The 19682-nt window shown below is 37.9% G+C and overlaps 2 protein-coding genes across 2 annotated transcripts in view; both read right to left on the reverse strand.

Moving 5' to 3' along the window:
- LOC128989710 (phospholipase D1-like) overlaps positions 1-19682 on the reverse strand; it is an 87101-nt gene that overhangs the window by 27552 nt on the left and 39867 nt on the right. Inside the window, exons 7-9 of the mRNA XM_054411713.1 lie at positions 18331-18528; positions 17140-17213; positions 592-827 (exon numbers count right to left, since the gene is read on the reverse strand). Of these exons, the coding sequence (XP_054267688.1) occupies positions 592-827; positions 17140-17213; positions 18331-18528 (508 nt within the window). The remainder of the gene's footprint in view (positions 1-591; positions 828-17139; positions 17214-18330; positions 18529-19682) is intronic.
- On the reverse strand, positions 5138-7185 carry LOC128989711 (ATP-dependent DNA helicase pif1-like). The gene has a single exon (XM_054411715.1). It carries the CDS (start codon positions 6776-6778, stop codon positions 5279-5281), a length of 1500 nt encoding a protein of 499 aa, XP_054267690.1. The 5' UTR covers positions 6779-7185; the 3' UTR covers positions 5138-5278.

Consider the following 19682-nt stretch of genomic DNA (forward strand, 5'->3'; position numbering starts at 1 on the left):
TGGTTACCAATTTAATTGTTAATGATCGGTGCAATTAGTGATTGGTACAATGAGTCTTTGCATCAGTCAGTAGCAATGAGAGGTTTTAAACCAAAACATAACCTCTCTTAGAAGCTATGAGTAGTGATTGTTGGTAAATAAAAAACGGTTGTAGGTAAAGTAAAGTACGCAACTCACGTGAATAGTCTTAACGACACTTCCTTCTGTAGAAGTCTCCTAAGAGAAGTGAGATATTAAGTTAAATACTGTAAATTGTGAATCTTTAGGTTGCATCAACTGTCTGGAGTTCCTTATTTTGGCTTTAGTGTAAGAAGCAATCAAAACATTTTTATTCCTAAAAGTAGAAGTTTGTACATTTGAACAGTGTCAAAAACAGTTGTACATACTTAAATTAAGTAACATAATACAGAACATATGAAAATTAAATTATTTTTAGACTATGGAGTTAAACATAATATAGTACCGGTACTTTACTCTATATTAGCAGTGACTTATGAATCCATTCCTTCCTCCTTAATGCATTTTGAATCCAAGTACTTTTTCCTCTAAGAAATTAATCTAAGTAAACAGAAAACCATAAAAACAACTAACCGCTTTCCTCTGTAGTATTTTGTCCAGCCGCCAATAATCACCCTCTATCGCAGGTCGCTTCATGTATATCTCCGGACTCAGCCACCAGTCGGCTATGAAGATCTCCTCTCGTGCACGTTCCATCGCGTCGGCCACAGCGCTCATGTAGTCACATCCGTCCACAAACCAAGATGCCATTGTCTCTATGCGGTACGGCGCGTAAGAGTGGTACCGATTACTACGGATGAAGTCACTGTCTAAAAAAAGTATCAAAATAAGTAGTGTCCATATATAAATCCCCAAGTACCCATGAACTTTTGAGAAAACTGTGCTTGTGATATAAATTAGTCATCAGCTGTTTGATATTGTGAACACTTTTATTTGTTTATCTTTGGATGATTTTTATTGATTCTTGTTGTCATGGAGAAATCAATGTTTACCAGAGTTGGATTGTTCTGATGTGTAGTAAATGTTAGTTTGTTAAAGGATTAAATATCTTTAATTATTTTCTTTTAATTTGCATGTTGATTTAATTACAAGCTATTTCGGCATTATGTCAGGTACTGGTGTTAAGTTCTCAGACTTGATTAAGCAGTATGATGGAAGTGGTGATTTTAGTGAATGGTTAAAGAAACTAGAATTGGTATGTAAGCTCCAAAAGGTGAAAGACTTGCAGACAGTTCTCCCCCTATTTTTGGCTGGAGGAGCATTTTCTGTTTATGACGGGCTAGCAGAAAATGTAAAGAGTAACTATGAGGCTCTCACCAATGCATTGCTGCAGGCCTTTTCTGCGAACTGTTTTCAGGCTTATGCAGAATTTACAGCTAGGCGTCTACTCCCCGGTGAGTCACTAGATGTATATGCTTCTGATTTGAAGAGACTGGCCAAATTGGTGGACCCTTTTGTATCTGATGAATGGATTAAGAGCGCAGTTGTACATGGCTTGCCAGAAGATACTCAAACCCAGTTGAAAGCTGCGTGTTCTCTTCAAAGCATGGCGTTGTCGGATGTAATGACAAGAGCTAGGAATCTGTTGGGCAGTGAGTCAAACTTTGGGGCGGTTGCACAGGCTAATGCCAAAGTTTTCAAAGTTGGTAAACAGTGGTCTAAAAAATGCTTTGTTTGTGACAGGGAAGGCCACGTAGCACGTTCGTGTCCCCATCTAAATCGTGAGTCAAAAGTAACCTGTTACCGGTGCGGGGAGGTAGGACATTATGCCTCAAAATGTTCACAAATTCCAAAAAACGAGTGAATGGGGCTGCCTTATGTTGCGCGGGTGGCCCAATTTCTTCAGCGCAACTCCCTACATTAACAATAAGTGTGTCGGGTTTTAAATGCTGTGCCTTGCTGGACTCAGGTTGTTCAAGGAGCATTGTGTCACCTAGTTTAGTGAAATATGGAGTAGAACTGAAGCCAGTAAGTCAAAGGATTATAATGATGAATGGAGAATCAGTTGAGTGTAACATGACATGTATGTTACAAGTTTTGATAAGAGGTGTTCCGCTCACACTGAGTTGCTTGGTTGCCAGTGTATTGCCAAGGTATCAGATGCTTCTAGGGATGGATGCAGTGACTGCAATGGGAGGTGTCACTATTGATGGAGATGGCACTATTACGTTCAGGGACGTTGGTATCGGAGCGATGGCTGAGGCCAAGAATGAGCTGAGCGTGAAGGAAACCTCGGAGAATGGCAACGATGAGATCGCTATTAATGATTGTGACTTTAATGCGAAATTTGTTGATGGAAAATGGACTGTTGAATGGAATTGGAAAGATGGCGGTAAAACACCTAAGATAAATAACCAAGTACCTTCATACTCAATTTCAAAAGAGGCAAGGGAGGCGTTTGACGCTGAAGTGCATGATTGGATAAGAGACGGTTGGCTCCAGCCTTATGACGGGGAGTTTGATGGCTTAATTCCTTTAATGGCGGTCGTGCAACATAACAAGGACAAAGTGCGACCTGTAATGGATTACAGGGAATTAAATCAGTATGTTTCAAGCCATACAGCAGAGAGTGAGGTTTGTGGGGAAAAGCTAAGGATGTGGAGAAAGCTGGGAGAACATGTGAGCACTATCGACCTTCGTAAGGCCTATCTCCAAATCCATATTGCTCCTCATTTATGGAGATTCCAAGTGGTCCGATTTAAGGATAAGAATTATTGTCTAACACGACTCGGGTTTGGTCTAAATGTCGCACCGAAAATAATGAGCAAAATTGTTAATAAAGTGCTGTCAATGGACCCAATAGTCCGAAGTGCTACGGACTCTTATGTTGACGACATAGTGGTGAATGAAAACATTGTTGACGGTGATGTAGTAAAGAAGTTGTTGGAAAAATATGGGCTGTCAGCGAAACCAGTGGAGCCACTTGATGGAAGTAGGGTTTTGGGGCTTAACGTTTCAAAAAGAGATGGCAAGTTGATGTGGACCAGAGACAACAAGATAAAAGCTTTGGATAAAATTGAGACCAAGAGGGATGTGTACTCCTTGTGTGGGCAGTTAATCGGACATTTCCCGGTGGCTGGTTGGCTTCGACCAGCATGCAGTTTTCTTAAGAGGCAATTGACAGATTTGAAATGGGACGATGTGGTGGGCAACCGAATCAAGATAATGTTAGGAGATATAATGGAAAGCGTAAAAGAAAAGGATCCTGTGTTTGGAAAATGGGCAGTGTCATCTAGTGACAAAGGAACTGTGTGGTGTGATGCTAGCAGCTTGGCGATCGGTATTTGCATTGAAATTGATGGTGAAATAGTTGAGGACGCGTCTTGGCTAAGGAAAGAAGATGATTCGGCGCATATTAACTTAGCTGAGTTAGAAGCTTTGTTGAAAGGAGTGAACTTAGCTTTGAAATGGAATTTGAAGGAGTTATACTTGGTCACAGATTCGGCCACCGTTTATGCTTGGGTAACATCCATATTAACAGGAGACCGACGTATTAAAACACATGGGATGGGTGAAGCTCTTGTAAGAAGACGGTTGGGTTTGTTAAAAGACCTCATATCAGAATGTGGCCTTAAGGTGAGGGTGGATCTGGTTAAATCGCAATTTAACAAAGCAGATCGCCTGACAAGAGTTCCTAAAAAGTGGTTGGCAAGAGAGGAGGAAAAGACCAGTATTGCAATGATGGGTGAAGAAGAGGATGAGGATAAACAAAAGTTGGTCAAAAGAATCCATGGTCTGCATCACTTTGGTGTTAATCGAACTCTTTTCACAGTTAGGCGTTGTTACCCGGCCGTTGAGTTTAGTAAACAGGACGTTGACTGCGTAGTCAAATCATGCAAAGAATGTTTATCTGTTGATCCATCCCCCATCAAATGGAAGCCGGGGCACTTGGATTGCGACAAGAATTGGCACAGGCTTGCGATTGATGTGACTCACTATGGATCATATAAATTTCTTACAATTATAGATTGTGGTCCAAGTCGGTTTTGCATTTGGCGACGGATCCCAAGTGAGACTAAAGAACAGGTAGTAAAAATCTTACTTGAACTGTTTTCAGAACGAGGTCCACCCCAAGAACTATTAATGGACAATAGTGCAACATTCAGATGTGAACAAATTGAACAAATGTGTGAGGAATGGGGGGTTATCCGTCGTTTTAGGTGTGTGAACCGTCCGTCCGGCAATGGAATCGTTGAACGAAACCATAGAACGATAAAGAGAATGGCAACAAGAACCAGAAGAAGTGTTCAAGAAATGGTATATTGGTATAATCTAACACCAAAAGAAGATTTGAATGAAGAGTCGACACCAAGCTCTAAATTGTTCTGCTACAGGTGGAGGTGTAAGGGCGAACCTGTAAATTGTGAAGATCAACTAAGAACTGAGTTTTCACCTGATGAACCTGTGTTTGTCAAGCCTAAAAACTCTCTATGTACTACGAGATGGAAGCCTGGTGTGGTCTCACGGCAGCTCTCACAAACCAGCGTAGAGGTTGATGGTATGCCACACCATATTGCTGATGTTCGTCGTGCTGGTGTCGACACCACGGGGGCGTGTGCTTGTGATATAAATTAGTCATCAGCTGTTTGATATTGTGAACACTTTTATTTGTTTATCTTTGGATGATTTTTATTGATTCTTGTTGTCATGGAGAAATCAATATTTACCAGAGTTGGATTGTTCTGATGTGTAGTAAATGTTAGTTTGTTAAAGGATTAAATATCTTTAATTATTTTCTTTTAATTTGCATGTTGATTTAATTACAAAAACTAAAAGTCACACCCCCATAAACCATATAGGCTACTTAAAATATTTGTCATGACGAGAAACCTTGTGCAAATAAATTGCCCTTTAAGGTTGTAATTCCTTTCTAAATGGAACTTTCCATATACCTGATGTTAGAAATACCTCAGCTATACTTATTTTTTTGTCATTCTTTCAATTTATTAACTTACTAGCTGTGAGTACCCGTTCTTCGTACGGGTTTATTCAAGAATGAGGTTACAAACTTTTTGTAATAACAATGATTAATTTATTTTAACATAATTTAGTACATAAAAATACATTAAAAAACTTAAATCTTAAAAAATATTCGAAAGTTTTAAATAACAAAGTTGGCAAAGATAGCAGAGTTGAAGCGCTTAACATTTGTCACAGCGAAATTACAATATCAAAATTTCAAAAACAACAAATGACATACATTGAAAATAAATATTAAATAGTGAAGAAAAACAAAAAACACAAAAAATTAAAAGGTTGCCTAACTTAATGCCTCTTCATATACTATATTAGTGGTTCGACCGCCTGGGGCATGTATGTAAAGGTTGGTTGGCGATCGCACTCGGCTGCACGCCACGTACAGCTGTCCGTGTGAAAAACATTGCGCGTCACCTAGTTCAATCCCTGCTGTTGACAGTGTCTGACCTTGCGATTTGTTGATCGTCATGGAAAAACATGGATTTAAGGGAAATTGCAGGCGCTTAAACTCAAAGGGATAGTTGCTTGGGATGAGGGGGATCCGGGGGACAAACACCACTTCTCCCGCACCACAGCCTGTTAGAATTTCGGCTTCTATGACATTTCGCTGGAGACTTCGAATTCGAAGCCGAGTCCCATTGCATAATTTAGGAGGGTTTAAATTTCTTAGAAGCATAACGGGAATACCAATTTTAAGATTAAGTTCGTGGGCGGGTAGTCCAGGTGCTGTCACCGAGTCAAGAAACTCTGCCGGGTAGTGCACTGCGTCATCATTTCTTAGAACTGTGTTCACCGACAAATATGTCTTGTCCTCGCTTAGGAATAGGGACATCACTTTCTTATTTATCTTTGTTGAAACTTCATTTTTTGGAGTGAGAATAGCCCTATTGCATAACCAGGCACTGCTCTTGTTTGGGAGGTCTTCAATTCCTGGATAGACTTTCTCGATGAGTTCATCTTGGGTTTGAACAATAACACCAAGAGAAGGTGGTATATCGATAGTTCCATCAACGTTACCCAGCTTTCCATCTCCCAACTTTAACAGAACATTGGAGAATTCTTCCACCTCATTTCCAATATTGGCCCGCATGTTCTTTGTTAACGCCAGTTTGTTCATTATTGGCCATAGGGTAGATCTTTTCATAGAGGCGTTAATTTCATCCGCCCTTGTGCCTCTCACTACAACTGGCAGAGTTTGGCGGAAGTCACCAGAGAACAATACCGTCACTCCACCCATGATCTTATTACTGTTCCTCATATCTTTGAGTGTTCTGTCGAGGGCCTCGATTGTCAGTTTATTGGACATCGTACACTCGTCCCAGACTATTAAGGAGGCTGCTTGTAGAACTCGTGCCATGGGAGCGCTCTTCGATATAGAACAAATCGGGATGTCCATATGCTCTACATTTATTGGGATTTTGAACATGGAATGGGCAGTTCTTCCACCTGGCAGAAGGGTTGCTGCAATGCCAGAAGAGGCCACAGCAAGAGCAATCTTACTGTTTGATCTAACCTTTGCGAGAATCAGCTTTATGAGGTAGGTCTTTCCAGTACCTCCAGGAGCATCAAGAAAAAACATCTTGTTTCTTTGTCCATTTATGCTCGTCAAAACTTGCTCATACACTTGGCGCTGCTCCTCGTTGAGAGTTGGCGTACACTGTTCAATAAACCTAATGAGTTCGGGATGGTCGTAACTTGTCTCTCTGATATAATCATGGTTTAACTGATTGACATCTATGGCTGGTACTGGTAAGTTGTAGCTTTCGAGCCCAAGTCCTCCCATGCGAGTGATTGTCTCTTGAATGCTTGCTAGGCACTGGTCATATATGATAGGATTGTTTTCAAAGGTGGTGTTAATGTCGACTTGATGTGCAGATCTCAAAAAGTCCTCTGAGAGGGAATCTCTGAATCTGATCCAGAGCTCAAGAGGGTTGCTCACATTGCAAAATACTAATAAGACACTGAAGAGATCCCTCAACTTGGTGGGACTGTCAGAAACAGCAGCTTCTGCAAGAGTGCCCTCCCAGCACGCATCATCCTCTAGTAAACCAAGGGCACGGCATGCGGATTGGAAATTTGGATGGAGCACACCATCAACAGTCTTGAGATCCTCAAAAGATGTTGGACCTCGAACAGTGTGTAGGAGGAGTCGGAGATGGTAACGCTCACTGCAGCTTGGATGGACAGTGTACACCCTACCGATACACGGATCTTGTCTCACGTCAGGATGTCCTGGTACTGGTTGTCCTCTCCGCCTCCTGGACCAACCTCTTTGTTTAGAGTATGTGTAATAATAGGGCAACTCGTTGTAGAGGAGGGTTCTTGAAAAGGCGTCCGTCTGGCAGAGATTGAAGAAGGCCAAAAGAGTTGTACTTTGGTCCATTCTTTCCCGAACATTGCCTGGCTGGAAATATACTCTTTGCTCATTTGGAAGGTGGACCTCTAAATGCAACACAGCGGGAAACCTCTCATGTATAGGAAATGATAAAATTCTCCATACCGCCTCAGATGTGCATATATACCGACCACTTTGGTACATTTTAATTTCGTCTGTGTCATTACTTACTGCAAATGTGGCCTGGTCACTGCCCTTGTTTATGTACTTGCAGATGTACTTTATAGATTTTACACTGCTACAGTACTCAACGTTAACATGTGTTAGAAATGTTCGGGACAATACAGGCGAGTAAGGTACTACCCATCGGTTGTCCATAGGGATTTCATCGTTACCTACTCTGATTAGGACATGATGGCCTCCATCATCTGGGGAGCGCCTTCTGTATGTTGGGTATCCATTGTCTCCTGTTTCCGTTTCATTGACAAATGGTCTAGGGTATCTTTTGCTACAGTGACCATCCTTCATACAGGGAAGCTTGCGCTGTCGCACATTAAAAGCTCCGCATGGTCCGTGCAGCATGTGAGTCTTGACTATATCTGCAAGTTCAGGATCAGTTTCAGGATTTGGAAGCTCTGCAGAAATGACTTGATCTATTCTATTTGGAGGAATGGATTCTTCAAGCCAAATCAGGATATGAGCGTGTGGAAGACCACGTTTCTGCCATTCAACAGAGTACATGTAGCAGCGAACTGAGCCATAAATCTGGCCTTTCATAAGAACAGCAATCATACAGTTAAGCTTCAAATGAAAAACTCGTGATACCACATCATACCGGTCGTGAGCAGACTGCCTTTCTCCAATTACACTCGTGATTTCTATCCATTTTGGATTTGTTGTCATTGTTATGAAAAGTTCTGGACGACCAAACTTCCGAACATAGCAAAAGGCATCCTGTGTGCGAGAATGCATATATCTAGGACCTCCAGTGAAGGTGGCAGGTAAAATTATCTTTTGCCCTATTTCTTCTACGTTGTCGTCTCGTCTTAAAGCGTCTTGAAGGTGTATGTAATTCTCTGCTCTCAGTTCCTTTTGGTGCGTACGAAGATACAGCAGCCTTTCACTCTCAACTTTAGCGTACATGTCCACCAAGTACTGGTTCAAAAGCTGTTTGAATTTATGAATGTGATTTGCTTCACCTTCTCTAACCATAATGCGATAGGCGTAAAACTCTCGTGAGCTAGTTTTTTTTGTGGTTGGTTGTTTAGTAACCGGGTTTACATGATATAAATTGAAACTATATCCATCTTCGCCTCTACAAAACATAAGGGGATATTGTAGGGCATCATAAGATCGGTGGGTTTCATATATTCGTTTCAAACCCTGTTCTCTTGAATTTAAAATGATGTCTCGATGGTCACTTGGATCCCCAATCATCAAAATAGCAACCTCATTGACTGTTGGTTCATTGTATCTACCTGGGTGGTCCCCTGCAGGGCGTCTGTCGGCTCTAATAACAATTTTGAAATCAGGTGAATCTACAGGAAATGTTTCTAAAGTAGTTTTGAAGCTGAGCAAGTAGGCGTTATTATTCTGAAGCATGTTTTGCAAAGCGGCCAACATGTCATGATCAAGGTCTTGAAATAAACTTTGCCTTCTTTGAAGCTGGACTTGGTCATCCCCAACAAAGTAAATCTGAAGGTAAGACGGCGGAAGTCCAGGGGGTGGCAAAAGAGAGCCGATCAAATGGTACACTTGTCCTTGAACCTTAAATGTAGGCATATATGGTCCTTCACGGATTTCATTACCTCCAAAAGAAGTCATTTGGAACGCACTATTGTAGGCCCTGATATGTCTAAGAAAATTTCGCGATTGAGGTGATTCGTCCGATATCCATGTACGTAGCGGCTCAGGTGCTTCCAAAATAGACGGTATGGACACTTTACCAGAAGCACAACATATTCCACGTGGTTCCTTTGACCAACTCAAAGCGTGACAAAACCTACAAACTTTATCAAAATCTCCAATATTGGCAGCTTCACTGTAACGTGTAAAAGGATCATATTGGAATCCACTGTTGTGTGTGTCTCGCCATTCTGTTAAATTTCTTTCGACATGCCGAGTTCTTTCCCGCGCGATCCTAGTTTGTCTTTCTGCGTCGCTCTCAACGACTCTGTTCACCCTATGTCTTTCAGAATCAGCGGCAACACGGGCATTTCTGTCAGCAATGTCCTGGCTTGCTCGAAGTTCCTCCACTCGGGTCGCCTCGTCATGCAAAAGTAGAGTTTGCTCTTCAACAGTGCGACGGTACCTATCATTGTCGATTATATGTCTAGCTTCCCGCTCTTCAGGAGTTTCATTATTCCTACGTTGGTTTTGCCGAACTCTATCTCGTTCTTGCCTACTTTCTCTCTCTTCTCTTGTTTCATTTTCCCTCCTGCGAACGTGTAGGATTCGGTCACTGTTTCGACGTGCTCCTCCCTCCTCCACTGTCTCGTTTTCCCTCCTTTGAACATGTAGTATTCGGTCACTCTCCCGACGTGCTTCTTGCTCCTCCTCTGTTTCGTTTTCCCTTCTCTGGACGTGTAATATTCGGTCATTGTTCCGACGTGCTTCTTGCTCCTCCTCTGTTTCGTTTTCCCTCTTCCGTACGTGTCGTATTCGGTCACTGTTCCGACGTGCTTCTCGCTCCTCATCTGTCTCGTTTTCCCTCCTCTGAACATGTAGTTTTCGGTCACTCTCCCGACGTGCTTCTTGCTCCTCCTCTGTTTCATTTTCCCTCTTCCTTACGTGTATTATTCGGTCACTGTTCCGACGTGCTTCTCGCTTCTCATCTGTCTCGTTTTCCCTCCTCTGAACATGTAGTATTCGGTCACTCTCCCGACGTGCTTCTTGCTCCTCCTCTGTTTCGTTTTCCCTCCCCCGAACGTGTAGTATTCGGTCACTGTTCCGACGTGCTTCTCGCTCAACCTCTGTCTCGTTTCCCCTCTTCTGAACTTGCTGTATTCGGTTGCTGCACCGACGTGCATCTCGCTCCTCTTCTGTCTCATTTTCTTTTCTCTGGACGTGCCGTATTCGGTCCCTGTTCCGTCGAGCTTCTCGCTCCTCTTCCGTCTCATTTTGTATTCTTTGGCTAAATCTTAAACGTTCAGTGTCTCGCCTGCTTTCACGTTCTTTTTCATTCTGCTGAGACCTAAATAGGGCGACACGCTCTCGACTGGTTGAAGGTCGTGCATAATCTTCAACCACAATGGAACTTAAAATTGTCGACTCATTATTGCTATGTACACCATCATCAGAGTCCGAATCATCATAATCAACTGATTCCGTGGATACACACAATTTTTGTCTCTTGGCATTATTTGTTTTTCTACCCAAATTGCTTTTTCTCTTGCGAGGCATACTCTTCAGGACATATTTATTTAGAAACAATAGAAAATATTTCAACAAATAATGTATTAAAGATTAACTTGTAACCTCTCAACTAAAGCAACAAAAATATTGTCCATATGTTTAGTTGTAAACAAATTTAATTTGTGTTTGACACTATGTCAACGAATATCTCTACTGTACAGTATGAAACATCTGATTGATGCAAATTCATATGGGAATATGAACTTTTTTAAAAACATTACCTCAAAAAAAAATAAATTAAAAGAAGAGTAGATTTTCTTTTATTTATAAACGTGAAATAATTTAGGACATTATTAACTATTATAACTTTTATTTTGGTGTAAAGAGTAATGAACAATAATAAACTGGTCAAGTTTGTTTGCTGGTTAGTAGCGCACAGATATTAAAGAATAACAATCAGCTGATCGTAATTTTGTTATCTAAAATGTTTAACTTTTATATTGAATACTTTGTATTGAATCTGTAATTTGAATTAAATTTACTTCTTACCAATTAATGTATTATTATTTTAATTATTTGTACGGTAATGGATGAAATGTACAAAACCCATTGTTATAATTAGCAGAACTGGTGTTCAGTTATATAATATAGTATACATTTCGTATGGTTTTTAAGTTGTGTGAATCGATAAGGCTATGGTTAACCTTGAGTTCAAATAGGCTAACGTTTTCTAATCACAGCTGTATGCCAATGTCAAAATTAAGATTGTATTTCAATTAAAACCATGTGCATATGATTAGTTGTAAACAAAGCAACATTCTTCCAGAAATTCCACGTCAAAAATCGACAAAAACTTGATTTTCAAGGGTTTACTGTTAAATATCTAACTGTCTCATATTCGATGAAATACGTCTAAAACCATCTCATATATGTATAGTATTTGGAAAATTGAATTAAATTTACTTCTTACCAATTAATGTATTATTATTTTAATTATTTGTACGGTAATGGATGAAATGTACAAAACCCATTGTTATAATTAGCAGAACTGGTGTTCAGTTATATAATATAGTATACATTTCGTATGGTTTTTAAGTTGTGTGAATCGATAAGGCTATGGTTAACCTTGAGTTCAAATAGGCTAACGTTTTCTAATCACAGCTGTATGCCAATGTCAAAATTAAGATTGTATTTCAATTAAAACCATGTGCATATGATTAGTTGTAAACAAAGCAACATTCTTCCAGAAATTCCACGTCAAAAATCGACAAAAACTTGATTTTCAAGGGTTTACTGTTAAATATCTAACTGTCTCATATTCGATGAAATACGTCTAAAACCATCTCATATATGTATAGTATTTGGAAAATAAGTTTCAGGCGGGACAGTGCTATAGTTATTGAGGAGTAGTTGTAATAAAGTGCGTATTTTAGCGTTACCAAGAGAATGACAGATAGACAGACAGACAGACAGACAGACAGACAGACAGAAATTGAGATAAGGTTTGATTCGGTTTCTCTGACCTATGAAATGTAAAAATAACCAAAAAGTTCATTATTCTAAGCAATGTACAGACAAAACTCTAATTTTATTTATATAGATTAAAAAATAAGGTGTGATTATTTGTTTGTATTACTGTATTCTGTTTTATTGTTTATTTCAGCCTAACTTAACCAATCAATAGTTTTATTAATACTTATGAAGTCAAACGGGGTGAAGCCCGTGAGTAACAGCTAGTTTAAGATATAGTCCGGTAATTAAAGAGAAAATATAGTGGAGGGCGTAGAGGCTCAACAAAATTGTTTCAAATGGTTTCTCAACGGATTTCATTACTTTTATACCATCACACAACACAAAAAAAGTCTACCGAAATCTGATTTGGGGAAGTGGCTGTTATTAGGGTAGGCCTATTTAAATTAAAATAAGTGCTCCCAGAAAAATATGTTAGAAACATTATTGCTATAAATAGGGTGTAGTATGTGGTTTTAATGTTTACAAGGGTGGGGAAACTCAATATGCAACTTAAAATGTTATTTGACCTCATTTTACACCACAAAATGGCCTCCAAAATACAATTCATGAAGGAGAAACTTTAAAAACGTACCTTTAGATATAGGGTGTTTTATATCGAGCCATAGACTAAATAATTAAATATAGACCGTCAGCTGTGCTGCGGTTACCATAGGTTCTGGCGCAAACCGCTGGGAGCGCCATGTAGTTACGGCGACGCGCTACGTAACTACACGGTGCTACCAGTGGTGTGCGCCAGAACCTATGCCAACCATGGTAACCGCAGCACGGCTGACAGTCTATATTTAATTCTTTTTGTCTATGATAGAATTCAATGTTTACAATGTTTACGTACCTTCCTATACACTACACCAAAGTCAAAGTCAAAGTCAAAGATTTTTATTGTCTTTAAACACATGTGTGCAATTGACAAAGTCACAAGCATATAATGTATGTAAATAGCCTATTCTAAGTAAAAGGTACATTGAAAAATAGAATATTAATTTATAGATAAAAACAATAACAAAATATAAAAACACCAGGGAATGACATAACAAACAATTAATATAAAATCTAAACAATTATCCAATTTAAATTCTTAAAGTACTAATGTCACAAGCTAAAAATTCATCAACAGTATAAAAAATATGTTCTCTTAACCATATTTTAATCTTATTTTCAAACTGTTTTGAAGTTATATTCCACATGTTTTCTGGCAGTTTATTAAATAATTTAATTTTCATATAAACATGACTGTTTCTTGTTTTTTCCAACCGTACAGAGATTAAGTTAAGAAGATAGTTTTTCCTCGTTTGATAGCCATGTATTTCTTTTCTAACAGACAATTTACAAATAGAATTCTTAACATCCATCAGGCAGCAATATATGTACAAATTTGGAAGAGTCATTATTTTAAGCTCTTTGAATAAAGGAACACATGACTCCCTATCTGAAACATTTGTAATGACTCTTACAGCTCTTTTTTGCCACTTAAAAGCCTCTAATGCACTACTCGAGTTGCCCCATAAAGTTATGCCATACTTTAAGTGAGAATGAAAAAAAGCATAATAGGCAGTTATCAGCATGTTTTTGGTTACACAATCTTTCAACTTTCTAAGAAGGTGAATTACTCTAGACAGTTTTCTACACAACTGCTCGACATGAGTTTCCCAACTTAACCTACTATCAAGATAAATACCTAACAACTTAACAGGTTTCACATCTTTATAAATAGAAAAGTCCAAAGAAAAGATAATTTGTTCAGTCTTTTTCTCATTAACAATTAAAAGATTAGAATGAAACCATTCCATTGCTATTTCTAAGGCTTGGTTCTCAGTTCTTATTAGATCATCTAGGTGTTTTTTACTGTTAAGAAGTGTGGTATCATCTGCATATAACACTGTGGCACAAGGAATATTTGAAGCAAAATCGTTCACAGCAATAATAAATAAAAGAGGTCCAAGGACTGATCCCTGAGGCACACCCATTAATATTGTTCTAAAGCCAGACTTATCACTGCCCTGTACCACCATTTGTTCTCTACCACTCAAGTATGATTTAAATAAATTAAGTTCTTTACCTCTGATACCATAGTGAAACAGTTTGTCTAGCAGTAGCTCATGATTCATGCAATCAAAAGCTTTAGTAAGATCTATGAGTAAGGCAGATGATAACAGCTTATTTTCTAAGTTTTCTAACACTGTTTCTATCACATTCTCTACTGCTTTTACTGTATTTCTACCTTGCATGAAACCATACTGTTCCTCACAAAACAAATTATTAGTCACAAAAAATGTATCAAGTTGAGCCTTAATACAGGATTCAAAAACTTTACTTATTATAGGAACCAGAGATATTGGTCGGTAACTAGATGGGCTCAACTTTTCACCCTTTTTATAGACTGGTATCACTTTTGTTACTTTTAGTGCTTGCGGATATATACCCTGTTCCAAGATCATATTAAACAGTAAAGTCAACGGTGTCACTATCACCTGACATATTTCCTTTAGAACTCTATTTGATAAACCATAGTAATCTTCACTACATGATGAACTTAAGCTAGTAACAACTTTAGTCACATCTTTACCTTCAATTGTTTGCCAAACCAGATATTTATTCAAATCTTTTTTTCTTTCAAGGACAAAATTATTTACTAATTCTACTGCCTTGTCATGGGATTTATTCTTATCACTAACAACATTTATACTACCGGTACTTAAAATATTAACAAAATAGTCATTAAAAGTATCTGAATCAATTAATAAATTTTCTTGCTTAGTGACATTACAATTTGACTCAGTTTTTATTAAAGCCCACGCAGCTTTACATTTATTTGAGGAATTTAAAATGTACTTTTCATTTGCAACTTTTTTGCAATAGTTAACTTTGTGTTTGTACCTTTTTTTTACATCTATATATTCTTGTTTGAAGATATTTTCATTTTCTGTGCCCAAGCTATTTTTATATCTATCATAAAAAGCATTTACATACACTTTAAAGCTCTTCAATTCTGGTGTATACCATTTTAAGTCAGGCTTTTTTCTAGTTTTCACCTTAACTTCCTTAACTCTACAGCATTCATTATATGAATTTGTCAACAATAAATTAAAATGATTGAAAGCTATATTTACATCTCTTATACTACATAACTGCGTCCAGTCAATTTGGGACAATTTACTTTTTAAATTGAAAAGTGCTTCAGGTGTCAGTTCTCTGACTTTCTTAGTCAAAACATTGTTAGGCATCACACTTTCCACAGAAATTTCTTTAAATTGAGCATATACCCCCGCATGATCTGATAAATGAGGTTCTATTACACAACAAATTGTTTTCTTTCTATTAAAATTACTTACAATATTATCTATGCATTTCCCCCCCCCCTAGTCGGTTCCTCATTCAACCAATACATGTCAAAGGATCGCAATAAATTCAAAAATGATTCTCTTTCATGTGATTTTGACAAAATGTCTATATTAAAATCAGCTGAAATAATATGCTTCGACCCAGAAAATTTACCATATAAGTGTAACAAAAACGATTCAAATAGATTAAAAAACATACTAATATTAGAATCAGGAGTTCTATACAAAGTGGAAACAACTACATTATCATTAGGTAACAAAATGGCAGTAACTTCAAAAATGCTGTCACAATAGAATTGTTTCACATCTATAGCTTGAACCTCAATCCCATGCTTTACAAAAATAACACTTCCACCCCCTCTATTCAGTGAGTTATCCCTAGCACAAATATTACCCAAGTTGTACCCAGCAGGCATATACAAACGGGATTCTTCTTCAAACAACCAGTGCTCATTTATCGTTAAAATATCACATCTTAAACTACTTAAAAAAACATCTATTAAATTTAACTTATTTCTCATTGACCGGACATTACAGTGATATATACTAAAGTTTGTTGGTGAGAGTTCTATGGTTGACGGTCTAGTGTTGGTGGTGAGTCGTTTCCCAACAAAGACTCGGTGCCAGGTGGGAGAGGTTGTTCTTCATTTGGACTCGCTGGATGATTTTCCGTCTTCCTTGCCGTCACAGCCTCAGATATCTTTTCAGAGAGCCATTTTTTCCCTTGCTGGTTTAGGTGAAGACCCTGACGTGTGTGCGAATGTCTTCCAGCATTGCTCGCTTCCACCAAGATGACATTGCTGTATTTTTCACTAAGTTCTTTTAATCGCTGGTTAGTTTTTCTTACTTCTTTATTAACACAAGACCAGTGTGGTCTTCCCTATATGGTCACCCTATAAGGTCACCCTATATATAAAGGTACGTTTTTTAGGTTCTCCTCCATGAATCGTATTTTGGCGAGCATTTTGTGGTGTCAAATGAGGTAGAATCCCATTTTAAGCTGCATATTTAGTTTCCCCACCCTTGTAAACATTATAATCGATATACTACACCCTATATCTAGCAAAAATGTTTTTAACTGTTTTTTTCTAGGAGCAATTTATATCTAAATTTAAATAACAAATATCAGGTACTTCCCCAGGTCAGATTTCGGTAGAATTTTTATTGTGTTGTGTGGAGGTATAAAAGTAATAAAGTCCGTTGAAACCCCTTTTAAAACAATTTTGTTAAACTTTCACTACTCAATGACTGGACTAATAACTAGTGTCAGTATGTCAGCATGTCAGTATTATTTTGTATTAAATTCTTAAAAGAAAGTGGTCCAAAACTCCCAAATTTTAGCAAATATTAGTGATTGAACACATCCCTGTAGCTCCGAAGTTCAAATCACTGGGCTAGTAACAAACAAAAGCATTGACTATTTCACCTGCAGACTTTTACACTAATGTAAACATTCCATCTACATGGACCAGCTGTAGCTAGCTTTTTTACTCAATGTGAATCATTATTGAATAAGCCTTATCCTTCACCCTCACCACAGTTGCCACCCCACTAACAACTAATTTGCAGAAACAATACACTTACTGTGTGCGTTCTCCCTTATATAGGCCATCCATTCTTGTGTGGTCCTTCGTGTTGGACATTTGATCACTATGTGCCTGAACAGAATAACAAGCATAAATATCTGCTACCAACCCCGTGCTATGCCAGGCTAATTCAGTATTGTGATAGCGATATCTAAATGTTTATGTATTCGTCGTTTTTATGTTCATGTTGTGTTTTTTTTTAATTTTGTGTTTTTGACGAGTTGCAAGCTTAGAAAATTTTGTCTTCCCAACAAAACATATAAGCTATTTGATCGTTGGACTATTTGACGGGGGTATGTAAAACATATTTTTGTCCTAACAAGCTTAAGTTATCTATCTGTTTACATACATAATAAAATAAGTGTTTTCTCTGTAACATCTCTTTTTCACCTATCCTACTTTAACGATTTCTATGATTGAGGTTTCATCATAAAGCTTATGATCTATCGCAGGGATGAAAGGTATGTAAAACGTAATTTCCTTTAGGGCTTAGCCCCATAGCCTTTGATTTATTCCTTGCTGAAGCTTTCAAAGTCCCAGTGCTGCTAACCAACTTGTAACAGTTTTTTTTATATATTTTTTTATTTAGCAGCTGATTAAGAGTTGAGTTTTCAACCTCAGTCGGATTGTAAACAGGAGACAATCAAGTTTATGAAGAATGGATTCTAAATGTGCTGTTTTGATTGATAATTGTAACATGAGTGAGGTAGGTAAATTTTGGTGTATATCTACAATTGGAATTGGCATATAGTAAATTAGTAGTTTTGTTCACATAATAAGTGTCTTAAACTAACAAGCAGCAGATAAAGATATTCAGGGCATGCCGATTTCCTGGCCACAGATTTACTGTCTAAATCATATTAGGCCATACTTAAAAATTGAATAACCCTCAAATGTTATCATTTTTCAGTTTTCAAAGTATAAACTTCATGGTTTAAACTATTTAAAAATGTGTGTATAACACACTCAAGATGACTGAATAAAATCAAATCATTTTTGACAATCAATCAAATCTGACTTGCTGATGATTCTGTCTATCAAATTTTGGGATAATGTAATGACTTCTCTTAAACTCAACTAACATGGCAGTGTAATTCAATTAACTAGTGATCACAGTTGGTGAATTGTTGTGACATTTAGACTGACTCTAAATATGATTAAAAAAGACAGAAGCAAACTAAATTTTCACCTGCTTAAATTAATTATGTGTAGCCCTCTTCTAAGTCCGGTGGAAAAAATGCCTGAAGACACTTCAAAGTTGGTATCATACAATATGACACACTTGACAGACCCGTCTCTGGGCCGGATGTAGGCTATGAAGGAGTCCTTCACTACAAGCCAGCGACGACGCCACGAGCCACACACATCACTGCATAGATAGTTGCACCTGCATGAGAAAATCAACACAATTATTCAATTTAATTCAATAAAAATTCCTAGATCATGTCAATTTTTAAAACTATGTTTGCAGTTTAATGCCAAAAGCTCATTTCTACACTTTTTCCAACCATAAAACAGTTGTTAACGTTAACTATATTTATTATACACCCAAAATAACCCACGTATATGGTACCCAAGTATATGGTTACCAAGATGTTGGTATTGGTAAGGGAAAGGTCTAAAACCTGGTGTTCTCACTATGGCCTCAGGGCCCAGAATCATGTTGCTTGGAATCAGACCAGCAGCCTACAGATTTTAAATAGAACCATAACACTAAAAATCTTATAAAAATATTTTTAAAGGAGCAAATAAAAAATAATCATGTAAAAATATGTTTTAAAATATAAGGAACACTTATCTAAGTGTCTTTGTTTGATTCAGATGTTACAGTCCAAATGTTCACTTTTGGTGATGGTGAGTTTTTGTTATTGTTTTGTTAGTTACAATCACAATGTCTATGTTTTCAATAATCCCTTGAATAAAAACACAGTAACAGTGGTTTAGACAATGGGGGGGGGGTTAGGGGGATATATCCCCCCCTTGAACCTATGATTGGTAAAAAAAATTGTAATAACATTTTTAAAATAATGTTTTAACGTATGCAATTAAATAGTGAATCTTTTTTTAATTTTACTTAAATTGTATTGAGCCTGTTTTTCCTAAGTATACTTTCAATATCAATATATCGTAAATAAACTGAAATTCCAGTGGCAGTACAAAAAATTTACGGGAGATGTTGTTCAATTATATTGCCTACTATTTTTTGCGACGAGTGGCAAATACACAATCCGATACTCTAGGCTGCCAAAACTAAGCAGCGTAGTCGTCAAACAGGACAAAATGTGGCAGGGGGATGTCAAGCGACTCGGCAATTTCCCGTTTGGCCTTCAGGTTCACACAGTTTGTCTCTAAGAAAACCAGCCTCATTGTTTTATAGCCACACCTCGTGTTGCGGACATCATACATCACTAATTAGGCAAACACAGGCGATGATCAGCCATTGAGTTCAGTATACGTCACATAGCAGTGGTGGTGTAAGCAGTGATAACAACAAGGTCTGGGACCGGCTGCCGTATCCGCACAAGACAGTTCCACCGAGCC

The sequence above is a fragment of the Macrosteles quadrilineatus genome, unplaced genomic scaffold (genome assembly GCF_028750875.1).
Source record: "Macrosteles quadrilineatus isolate MER2022 unplaced genomic scaffold, UCM_ALF_1.0 Scaffold_3__2_contigs__length_128488019, whole genome shotgun sequence".
Taxonomy (NCBI): Eukaryota; Metazoa; Arthropoda; class Insecta; order Hemiptera; family Cicadellidae; genus Macrosteles; species Macrosteles quadrilineatus.